The 12207-nt window shown below is 34.2% G+C and overlaps 1 protein-coding gene across 5 annotated transcripts in view; it reads left to right on the forward strand.

Annotated features, from left to right (window-relative positions):
• The window catches only part of URI1 (URI1 prefoldin like chaperone), a 99458-nt gene extending 87534 nt beyond the window's left edge, over positions 1 to 11924 (forward strand). For all 5 annotated transcript variants that reach the window (XM_047834973.1, XM_047834974.1, XM_047834975.1 and 2 more), the window contains 5 exons: positions 1661 to 1829; positions 3282 to 3624; positions 5567 to 5709; positions 6498 to 6747; positions 10183 to 11924. In XM_047834973.1, the coding sequence (XP_047690929.1) occupies positions 1661 to 1829; positions 3282 to 3624; positions 5567 to 5709; positions 6498 to 6747; positions 10183 to 10365 (1088 nt within the window). In that variant the 3' untranslated portion in view covers positions 10366 to 11924. The remainder of the gene's footprint in view (positions 1 to 1660; positions 1830 to 3281; positions 3625 to 5566; positions 5710 to 6497; positions 6748 to 10182) is intronic.
• Positions 11925 to 12207: the final 283 nt, after the last annotated feature.

Consider the following 12207-nt stretch of genomic DNA (forward strand, 5'->3'; position numbering starts at 1 on the left):
AATAGTTATATATTTAATATACTTTAAAATATAAACATTAGTAGCTAAATACCTCAGTGAAAAATTTGATTCCTGACCGATTTACTTACATAGTGAGATGACAGGCTTTCTTCAAAGTTCTTAATGATCCAGATGTCTACAATTCAGAAGACGTGTATTCTGTACATGGATCTGCCTCAAATTTGATCATTGACCTTGGTGGAGCCATAATGTATCTTTTGCTAGTTTTTCTTCTTTTAAAACTGTAGCTTCAGATGTTGTTTTTGGAAGAAAGACTGAATATAATCTAAGTGTATTTCAGCCATTCGTTTCATGTCGTCTGCAGTGGCATCCCGTACTCGGGTTGTCCCAGGCTCACCTCATAGCTTTCTCTTGCCGGGGATGGGTTACATGTTTGGTTTTTCCTTCTGGAAAGGCAGTGGTTCCCCTGTCAGTTGTAAAGTGTTACAGCAGTGAAAATTTTAAAAGTATTACAGAAATGGTTTATAATTTGCTACTGTAGAAAACCATTACTTTTAACAGTTATTTTGATTTTTTAAAGTTCATATTTTAGTAATTAACTCTGAAGATAACTTGTTGGTTGAAATAGAGACAATTTTGGGAGCCATATTCTAGCCATACTATCTCTACTAATATGGCATTAAAATTAATAGCAAGTGGCTTCAGAAGGTGAAATAAAGGAGACATACATTACAGTTAAGAACAGAAAGACAAGTTATAATTTTTGTTTGTGGTGACCAATGAAAGATTTTTGTATTTTACATGTCTGAAATATGAAAGTTGTTAATGCTGTTTTATCAATAATAGTTATGGACAATAATAGGCTCTGAAACATAATTATGATATTTTTAGATTTAGGAAGCAGTGTTGTAGATTTGAATGTATGATGGAGGTCATCGTTAACCATATCTCATAACAGCATTTTAGACTTCTTCCCATTGCCTTCTTCAAAGCTATAATTTGCTTTATAAAAAAGTCTATTTTTTTCAGATGAAAAGCAAATGGATTTGAGTTCAGATTTTATCTCCTGCCCTCACATGAGGATTACAAATAAGATAAAGTAATTTAAAAAGGAGAAATGTTCATATACAAAATTATAGTCCAACTTTCCAGGGATTAGCTTCCATAGATTCCTCCTAGGGTATTTATGCCTGGCTGTGCCTAGAGTTGAAAGTATCCTGTGACAAGGCTTTGATGTGTTACTTTAGTAACTGAATTCTCTTGAGTAAGGATGGAAGATGTGTATTATTTGTGTTGAATTTTGTGTTATAACTAGGGTACATTGTGACCATTTTTGCTAATGCATTTTTGAAGCTTTCAGGCAGTTCTTCACAGTCTTTAATGTGCATATGAATCCTCTTGGGCTCTTGTTAAAACACAGATTGTGATTTAGCAGATCTGGGGTAGCCCTGAGAGTATATACTTCTGAAATGTTCTGCAGCAATATCAGTGTTGCTGGTCCTTGGACCACACTTTGAGTAGCAAGATTATGAGAGAAATGGATCCTTGGAGTTGTCTTGCTTGCTTAAAAACCATCCCTCCCCCCCCCCATCTCCATATCCCCTCTTCTCAGAAGAAAGTCTCACTAAGTCTAGGTTTGTGCTTTTTTAAAGGTGGCTATTAACAGCCATGTCTTTCCTTTTTTTAAAAAAAAAAATAGCAAAACACCGAATTGCCCATAAACCTCACTCCAAACCAAAAACTTCAGATGTTTTTGAAGCAGATTTTGCAAATGATGTCAAATCCAAGGATTTGCTTGCTGATAAGGAACTGTGGGCTCGACTTGAAGAACTAGAGAGACAAGAAGAATTGCTGGGTGAACTTGATAGGTACCGAATGACAAATTATTTTTCCAAGAGATTTTGTTTCTAAACACATTTCCTTGTTAGTCTTTTTCCTCATTAATAAAACAATACATGCTCATTGAAGAAAATACATAAAAGTATAATATATTAAAATATCAATAATCCTCCCACTCGAAAATATGTATTAATTTTCTAGAATATTTTCTGTTAGGACTTGTGCATTCATGCACATGCCCATGCATATGTGTGGGTACAGAAATAGTTAAAATCCGTATTCCTATGTTTTTAATAACAAGATTCAGCTGTTTTGTATAATGAAGTACTAAGGTATATCATATAGTCGACATAATAATTATGGGTGTTTTAAGTATTTACAATTTAAATGAACTATTTTTATACTGTAGCCAGGATAATGCTGTCTAAATGTAGCCAGGATAATGCTGTCTAAATGACTTGTTAAAAAGAAAAATTTGCTGTGGATTTGTTTGTTACTATAAAATGTTTATCCTTGCTTTCCTTTACAAACTTTTCTGTTTATTGAGCAGGCAGTTTGTAATTTGGTCAGGTAGTTATATATATGAACAACTTTTGCAAACTGCTGTTTGAAATATACATTAGCACTCACTTGGAATTGTCAAAATACTCAATGAAATCTATTACTACAGAAGTTCCTATATTATTTTGCTTAAATGATGCACTGTATGCAGTAATTAGTTTCTGTGAAAAATAGGACCTGAAGCACGAAGGATATATGTATATTTTTTTACATTTTACCTACAAATTCTTAGGTCTTTTTGATTAACTGATAATATTCCATTTTTTAAGATCCATCTTGAATCTTGTGATTTTCTTGGGCATGATTTTCTGTTTTTGCATGACGTTATTTCAGTTCTATTGCATTTTTGATTTTGTTATTTTTGTAAGGTCTTCAAATCCTTTGTAGAAATGAAGCATGAAAAATGTACATGTGTGTGTATAAATATAATTATATTCATGTGCATACATATAAATCCTTCAATATAAAAAGTTAAAATAATACGTGCTTTAAAGTATTCCAAATATAGAAGTAGAAAATAATAATAAATAGCCCCAGTGTTAATAAACAGAAAATAAATTAGCCCCAGTGTTAATGTTCTGGGGCTATAATTTATGGTCTTTAAATACATATCTCTGTGAATTTCTTGCAAATTTCTTGATTGTATTATTTATATCATATTTACGTTGTGTGTGGCCAGTGTCCTCTTGCAAAGGTAAAAAAATCATCTATATCCTACTTATGTTTGAGTAACTACAACATACAGAATTAGCATAGAGTTTGTTGTTGTTGTTATTTCAAAGCGTTCTTATCAGCTAGAATTCTAGTTAAAAATATCTTATTCAAAATCTTAATTTTTGCCCATTGAAATGAACTGAAAATTAGAATATGTAGTATTTTGATGTGTATGTTTGATCTTAGTTTTCTCTCTTTCTTATTAGTAAGCCTGATACTATGATTGCAAATGGAGAAGATACATCTTCTGAAGAAGAAAAGGAAGATCAGAACATAAATGTGCATGTGATGCACCAAGTAACAGACTCTGTTCATTCCAGCAGTTGTTATAAGGATGTTACACATTCAGAACTGTTCAATGGCCAAGTGAATAGTCAGTTGAACTGTTCAATGATTGGTTCAAATTCTTATCACAGTAATGAAGATGAAGAAGAAGAAGAAGAAGAAGATGATGATGATGATGATGGTGATAATGAAAATGATGTTTTAGGGGTTGGAGATCATTCGGTACCAACAATATATTTTTCTCACACTGTCGAACCTAAGAGGGTTTGTATGCTTTTTGTGTATAATTTAAATATTAACATAATTTAATATAAATATATTCTATAATATTCTTTAAAAGAACAGTGTTAGAGTAATTAATATTGTTGATAGTGCCAAATAATAAAATCATCTTTTGCCTCTTGTTCTGACCAATTTATCTAAAAAAACAGGGAGAAAAAGTCAATGTCTAGATAGTTCCCATTGGTCCTTTGTTCTTTGAAGACACAGTGGAATTTGAATTGTTTGGGGTCTGGAAAGGAATCAGATTTGAGTAGCAACTACTGTAGCTCCACCTGTCCTTCATTCAGAGAGTTTTCTGAGAATTTTAGAGTTAATTATATTGTGGGTGTTTTGGTGTATTTAGGATGTTGAAAGTGACTATATTAGCTACATTTTTAATTATGCCAGGTTGTTACTTTCTGTGTGGGCATGACATGAATAGGAGCATCATGAGCAAAGTGGAAAAGTTCAGGAGGAAGTAAAAAGTAGCTTCTTTTCAGATAAAGTAAATCTAAACATCTGTGGGTAATCGTGACTCTAGAATTTTGGCATTTAAGAACTGGGGGTTATTGTGAGATCTTTTTTTTTTTTAAAGTAGTGTTTATTTTTGAGAGAGAGAGCACAGAAGCAGGGGAGGGACAGAGAGAGGGAGACACAGAGTCTGAAGCAGGTTCCAGGCTCTGAGCTATCAGCACAGAGCCCAACGTGAGGCTTGAACCCATGAACTGTGAGATCATGACCTGAGCCAAAGTTGGATGCTTAACTGACTGGGCCACCCAGGCGCCCCTGTAGAGACCTTCTAATACAGGGTTTTTAAGCTTTTCTTTAGTATCAAAAGACTTTTTGTTCCCCTTGTACTTACTGTAGAATCCCACTATTTAAAATAGATCAAAACAGTTCTGATTGGAAGGATAGACTACCTTAAATCCATTCCCTTGCTCCCAGTGCTGCTCTGAGTAGCAACTGGGAATTCATCTTTATACTTAAGGCCTAGAAGTCCATAGACCTGGCTAGTAATACAACAGAAAGTCCTTTGTCTCAGTGCACTGGTCTTTGTACCACAAGATATCCGTGCAGGGATTGCCTGTATCACAGTTAAGGGTCTGTGGTATCAATCTTAAGTGTCTGTGATTATTATTTAATGAAACATGTTTAAAACATATCTGATATTTCTAAGGTCCCTTAAGTTATCCTGCTGTAGTATGAAGTGAAATAATTTATGGTTTTTTATATGTTAATACTTCAGACTAAAGGGAGCATCTTGTGAGTTCTTTAGAAAAAACTGACGTAATAGCCAGAAAAAGAAATTTGTTTTAGGATTCTTATTTCATGCTTTAAATTTTTCCTTATTTGCATGTTGATAAAATAGGAAGAATAAATAATATTTGTAGGAATTTTGTGAGGAAGAGCAGTCATTATTAATATGGAAAGTGCAGTGTTAGTGTTGAGTAGAAGAATGACATAATAATCCTACAGGGTTGGTTTTTATTTTTTAGTCCAATTTCTAAAAACTAGAGGTATTTAAAAAATTCCAAATAATTAAGCATTATCTAATATTGCTTTTATGACTTAAATTTTATATTTTCTTACCAAATATTTCTTTTGGTTAATTATGTTCTTTGTTTTGAAATGCATGATTTAAGCCAAAAGTTTATATCAAAGTAATGGGGTGATATGAAAACTTATAATAAGTCTGTCATTTAATTTAAATGTAATTTGCTTTCTATACAATAATAAAATCCCTAAAGACTAGAATTGGTCATTAAAGAAGATATAATTTAATGCTGTAGAAGTGTATTAAGGTAAGGACTTCTTAATCCTATAATAGTGTACATCATTTCATGTCAAAAACTGTCTCTCTTCTTTAATTATAAAGTTTATTTGTTTTAGTTTTAGCTTTGATTTAATTTCTCAGAAGGTTTGTAATTTGCTGTGAAATTTTTAGGTCCGAATAAATACTGGAAAAAATACCACTTTAAAATTCAGTGAGAAGAAAGAAGAAGCCAAACGTAAACGAAAGAACAGCTCTGGCAGTGGTCATTCTGCCCAGGAACTGCCTACCATCAGGACTCCTGCTGACATTTATAGGTGAGTGGTATTCACGGGCAACAGGACAAGCTGCCGTCCCCTTACCTCTTTTTGTAACTGAACATTTACAGGAGCAGGTTGCCTGTAACACAGAAGCCTGTCCATCACGGACAGGTGAGGGGCTCTGATCAGGTTGGCTTAGTATTTTAAAGGCTCTCCCAGGAGCTGCTGAGCCACCACAGCTGCCCAGTTCAGAACAGTTGGAACATTGCATGAGTTTCCCCTTTCCCCCCTCTTTGCCAATGCTATTAAAACATTCTCAATCTTTCTAGTGAAAAAATCATAGTATGTTAACTTTAGAAATGTAAGTTTGGGTTTCCAGTGGGCTGGAGCAGTGCTTTCCTGCCACAGCTATGATGATGCTTGCATGTGGTTTGCCTTTCCACGAAGTAAGTTAAGTATTGCTGTTCCAGTTTTTTGTTGTCTTGTTTGTTGAGAAAGTTATCATTTGGAAATACCTGTTTTCATGACCCATATTTGTAAAATAGTTAAAATTGCTAAATTGTTTTCTAAGTAGGTCTAGATTACATGTAGAATTTTGACAAATTAGACTGTTGTCACCCAGAACATGCTTATAAATAAAGTGCTGTATTAGGCCCCAAAAAATCATATTTTAAAGAATGTAAAATACATCATTTGAAGCTACAAAATTGTTGATTATGAAAATTTTAGATGTAAGTTTGAAAAAAAACACTCTAATTTCTAGAAAATATTTTTTAAAATCTTACAAATTCATCCTCGGTTTATGAGTTACCTAAAGCGCGTGTATATGTTCTTGGACATCATAGAGTCTTTGTTGATGTTGTGAATGGAGAATATGTTCCTCGTAAGTCCATCCTGAAGTCTCGCAGCAGAGAGAACAGTGTTTGCAGTGACACCAGTGAAAGCAGTGCTGCTGACTTTGATGACAGACGGGGAGTTCTGAGGAGTATTAGCTGCGAAGAGGCCACTTGTAGTGACACCAGTGAGAGTATTTTGGAAGAGGAACAGGAAGAAAACCATCACAAGAAACTTTTGCCTTTATCAGGAACACCTGAGGTGTGTGTGTATTGTTAACTCTTTATTTCGTATAGTATCTTTCATCACTTTTTGTGAGTGTAAAAAGGTGGTGATAGCAGGGCGCCTGGGTGGCTCAGTCAGTTAAGCGTCTGACTTCAGCTCAGGTTGTGATCTTGTGGTTTGTGAGTTCAAGCCACGCATCGGGCTTGCTGCTGTCAGCGCAGAGCCCGCTTTGGATCATCTGTCCCAGCACTTCCCCCTACCCCCAACTCTCTCTGTCTTTCAAAAATAAACATTAAAAAAAAAAAAGTGGTGTGTTAGCTCCATTTCAGAAGGGCATATCATTCATTTTCCTGATTTCACAGTTCACTTTTGGAGTCGAAAAGTTATTTCTTTAAAAGAGGCTCTCCTCTCCTTTTTAAAAAATTGCAGCTGCTATATCTCCCTGGTATGGTCTATAAATCTTTAATCTTACAATTTTTAAATTATTATTTTTTTTGTATAGTTATTTATTGAAGTTAATCAGCTGAGTAATGACATTGTTTATCTTATAGCTTCTTTAGCTGATACATATATTTAATCTCAAAAGTCATGGACCCTAATACTAGGCTTATTCTTTTTTGATAATTAATAATTTATAAAAAATTAATAGCCACTAGCAAACACACAAATGCAGATATTATAATCTTAGTTCAAGAAAAATTTTTTGGGGGAAAAGTATTACTAGTCTTAAAGTTCTATTTTTGTAAAATAAGAATTTTAAAGTATCTTCGTTTGCATATATGTTACCTTTTTGACAAGAAGATCATTTAGCAGCTTATTTTAAACGAATTACTACTAGACCAAACTATAGTCATTTTATAGTAGTTTATAGGTAGCAGATTATACTTTTCTCTTTTATGTGCTTTAGTTAAAGAAAAAAACTGTATGGCAGGAAATTATCTGAAGTCCTGTGTTTTGGCTTGTGCCAGTGACATATTTATTTTTGGGGGTTATGGAGCCATTTTACAATTTAAAGAAAGTTGTAGATCCTCTCCTCAGAAAAAGTCAGTGCACACATATACATTCTTATCCACCACATTGCACACACTTGTGTGTGGGGGGAATGGTACTGAGGGATCCCAAAACAAAAATTCCTATCTATGAAATAGTCATATGTTAGGGTTTCCATTATTCCCAGGGTTGATTTCTTCAGTTTTTTTTGTTCTGGGTGTATCTCACATTTTCAGTTTATAAAGTATTTAGAAAAACTGGGGAACTCATACCTGTATCAAACTGATATACCCATTTGTGCATACATTCAATACATATAAAATATATACGTTTATATATAAATAAGCATATGTAAAACTTCTATTGCTTATACTGAATGGTAACTTAATGGTAATAATAGTACTAAATTGTCACTGGGGATGGAGATCATTAGCATTTAGGGACAGCATGTATGATTAGAATTAGAATGTTCTCCTCCCCATTATGTCACCTGATATAATCATCTCAGTTGACGTAGAAAGTATCTCATTTAACAGTCTTCCATACTGTTAGAAAAACAGGTAATGGATGTAGACCTTTGCTACTTTTTATTTATTTAAGTTTACTTATTATGAGAGAGAGAGAGAGTGCTCCCGAGCAGGGGAGGGGCAGAGAGAGAGAGAGAGGGAGACAGAGAATCCCAAGGGTGCTCCACACTCAGCACAGAGCCCTGTGCAGGCTCGATCTCAGCACCATGAGGTCATGACCTGAGCTGAAATCAAGAGTCAGACACTCAACTGACCGAGCCACCCAGGTGCCCAACTTTTACTTTATAAGGACTTAGTGTATCATGGTATAGCTAGACCTCAAGTCTGGGACTTAGTTTTATTTCACTCTAACTAGCTTTGTACTTCATATTGAACAGTTTTGTTAGCATTCTAGATGCTATAAATTTTTTTTAACATGAAAACAAATAGTTCATGCATATGACAAATACTTTAAAAGATCTGCTTTTCAGTATCTTTAAACGCCGAAGTGTCTCTTTTTTCAAAAGCATTTTTAATATAGTAAGAAGGCTCAGTGAGCATCATCCTATTTTATCATCCTATTTTATCAATAGGAGTTTTGAGAAAGTAGACTTTAAGTTTCTTTTAAGAGCTTGGATTTCACCCAAGTTCTTGAAATACTGTGGGAGGGTAGGCACATTCTTGTTTTTTCATTTCTTTGGTGGGGCAAGGTGGAGGGGATGGCTTTTTAAACTTTTCAGGTGATACACTGTCTTAACTCAGTTTGTACTCTTGGTAGACAAAAGCAAGCAAAATACACATGAAAGTTTAGGTGTCAAATTTTACTTTGTATGTAATGAGTTTTTAGAAGATGAAAGGTGGGGGGGATCCAAATACCAGAGACCTTAAAAATAAAATTGTTATCAAATCCTTGGTTTTTACAGATCTTTATGTAAAAAGATATATGAAGATGTATGTATCTTTGGTTGTATTTCCAGCATTTTGTACACATTACTTTTGTTCCAGTTGAACAAACAGTTGACTACATTACATCCAGCAAATATCCAGCTGAAACGAAAGAACCATTTTGTGTGTGTGTGTGTGTGTGTGTGTGTGTGTGTGTGTGTGAGAGAGAGAGAGAGAGAGAGAGAGAGAGAGAGAGAGAGGAACATCTGATTTCCATCATTGAATTAAGTGTAGCAAATTTTGAGACTGATGCTGTATCCACTAGTATCAGCACTTAATTTTTCAGTTTACACTGATCTCTTGAGTAAAATTGAGGCAAGATGCAATAAAATATTCCAAGTAATTGCATACATGGACACCACCTAAGAGATGTCACTACTGCTGAAAAGTAAGCTATTGGCTAGCTGGCAGCATGGCCTCCATAGGATAGCTCATTCGTCAGCTCACATTTGACACCCTAATAGCATTTTTTAGTTTAATACATTAGTTCTCATGTCATGGTCTGGACGTGAATGTATGAAATTTGGGGACCTTTTACATACCCATTTTTGTTTAATCCCAGATAAAACATTCATTTTACATTTTGCTTTCTTACACGTATATTATAAAAATCTATTTATATTTGGTGATGTCATTAAGATACATTTTAATGGTAGTTGATTTCTCTAAACAGTTTATATTTTGATGTGTATTTATCCAAGAATCTTAAGAATTCATTTTTTTTTTAACATTTATTCATTTTTTGATAGAGACAGCGTGAGTGGGGAAGGGGCAGAGAGAGAGGGAGACACAGAATCCAAAGCAGGCTCCAGGCTCTGAGCTGGCAGCCCAGAGCCCGATGTGGGGCTCGAAGCCATGAACCATGAGATCATGACCTGAGCTGAAGTCGGATGCTTAACCGACTGAGCTACCCAGGCGCCCCAAGAATTTACTTCTAATGAAAGGAAATGTCTAATTGGCAAATACAGGATCAAGATTTTGTGGGCATCTTATTTGATTTTATTACCATAATCTGACTTTTGTCTTCTAGGCTTTTTCTGGAACTGTAATAGAAAAAGAATTTCTATCACCCTCCTTAACACCACACCCAACCATGGTTCATCCTGTGTTACCCACCATTCCAGAACGAAAAGAAGTCTTGTCAGAAATATCAGAAGAGACTACCAAGAGGGTTTCAAAGTTCAAAGCTGCCAGATTGCAGCAGAAAAACTAGGGCCTGCCAAGGAGTTTACATCCTAGAACCTCGTTTTGCATTTCTTTAGAATCTGTATAGCAAAATATGTTACATGTAGTTGAAATAAGGCATCCTGAATGCATTTGGCAGCAAGTTCTCTTACTGTTATCAGTGGTATTAAAAAGAAAGTAAATGTTTGAATACTTTAATATTCAGCTTGTTTTGTTAATTCTCTGAATACTGTCAATACTGTTGTCTAAGTTTTCTTAGGATGCGGTGGCAGTATTCGGAATTATTTTTCAAAGAATACTGTTCATATGTATTGTTTTTGTGTTTTGAACTAAATACAGGCAGTTTTGTGCCAGCTGTGAAGTTGTGCATACCATATGGACCATTTTAAGGAAACTTTTAAAATTTCAAATAGATTCAACAATTATATTCCTTACTTTAGCATTTTAAAGGCACTTTAAAAAAATCTACTTCTTGTAGGTTTTGCAGCTAGGTGGCTATTTAAAAAACCTCTCTCTCCCCTTTGACTGTCATTCTATCATCTCTGAGGCAGAAAACTACATGTACCCTTTGGGAAAGTTTCTTTGATTGGAAGAATGGTATTTTGTAAAACATTTTTTTTTCAAGTAAAAATTTTATGAAACTTGGTCTCTAAAATGTGAGCTTTATGATTCAGAGTTGAATTATAGAAATAAATGTCTTTGATTCATATGTATGCTACATGCACCACACAATGAATCCTTGAATTCTTACAATTCCATAGACAATTCTTCTCCCTTAAGTTGTTCACTTTTAACTGGCATTATATTTTGGGAGAGAAGGAGAGGTTGTGTAGATGCTAAAAAAAGCATTTTTTTAAAATAAATTTTAATTTAAATTTTTCCACCATTGTCATTCTCCAGGGCTACTTTCTTACTAGTAAATAATTGAAATAACATATTGACTGTTAGCAAAAATCTTTAAAATAAAGAGAAATTTATTCTAACATTGAAAGTTATACTGCAAGTGTTAACCATTAGCTTGATGCATGCTGAAATGTAGCTTTTAAAAAGCATTCTGCATTAGTGCTAAAATAAGCCATCAATGCCAGTCCACCCTCTATTCATGGCTAAATATTTAAGGTTATTTATAGCTTCTTTAATGAATTCTTGCTTAAACAAAGTGAAATTATGTCCTAGAAAAGTAGAAGCTATTTGTAACTAGAACAGCACAACTGTAAAAGTTTTATGAATATGTATTTTAATAATAAGGGGGTGAGCCTGAATCTCCACAAGTTAATGGATAATTCAGAACAGAGGACTGATTTTGAAAGATAGCCTAGAAATGTAGAAGACTTGTTCTTTAGTAAATTTTAGTCAACTGTGCATATATTTTTAGTTAAAACTTTCTCTCAGCCCCTCCCCGACAAAAAACCAAGAATACCATCACACACACTCAAAGGAGCTCCTGACTCCCAAATGAAATGTTATTCAAGTGAGCTGTGCTAGATCTTTCCCCCAGTAACAAAGTTTGTTGTGGGACTATTGTGATATTCTTTACAGACATGTAATTTCAAGAGTACTGTCATTAAATAATTTTTCATAATTTGAGCCTGTCGTTGTTTATGTATTATGTTACTTCTTGCAAATAAGATGTTCCCTCATAGAACAAGATGGTAGTAGAAGCAAAGGAAAAGTGTTGATAACATTTTCTTATGTCTTGCTGAAGGCCAATGAAGTGGTGTAGCCCCATTTCATAGCCTCAGTCTTACAACAGTTTCAGCTGTAACTTAGCGTAGCTTTATCATGTTAAATTCACGTTTCAGTGGGTTAAAATGAAGTTGGTCATAAGTGTTCTCTTTTAGACCATTGTAAAACAATAGCAGAATTTTTT

This window comes from Prionailurus viverrinus, chromosome E2 (genome assembly GCF_022837055.1).
Source record: "Prionailurus viverrinus isolate Anna chromosome E2, UM_Priviv_1.0, whole genome shotgun sequence".
Taxonomy (NCBI): Eukaryota; Metazoa; Chordata; class Mammalia; order Carnivora; family Felidae; genus Prionailurus; species Prionailurus viverrinus.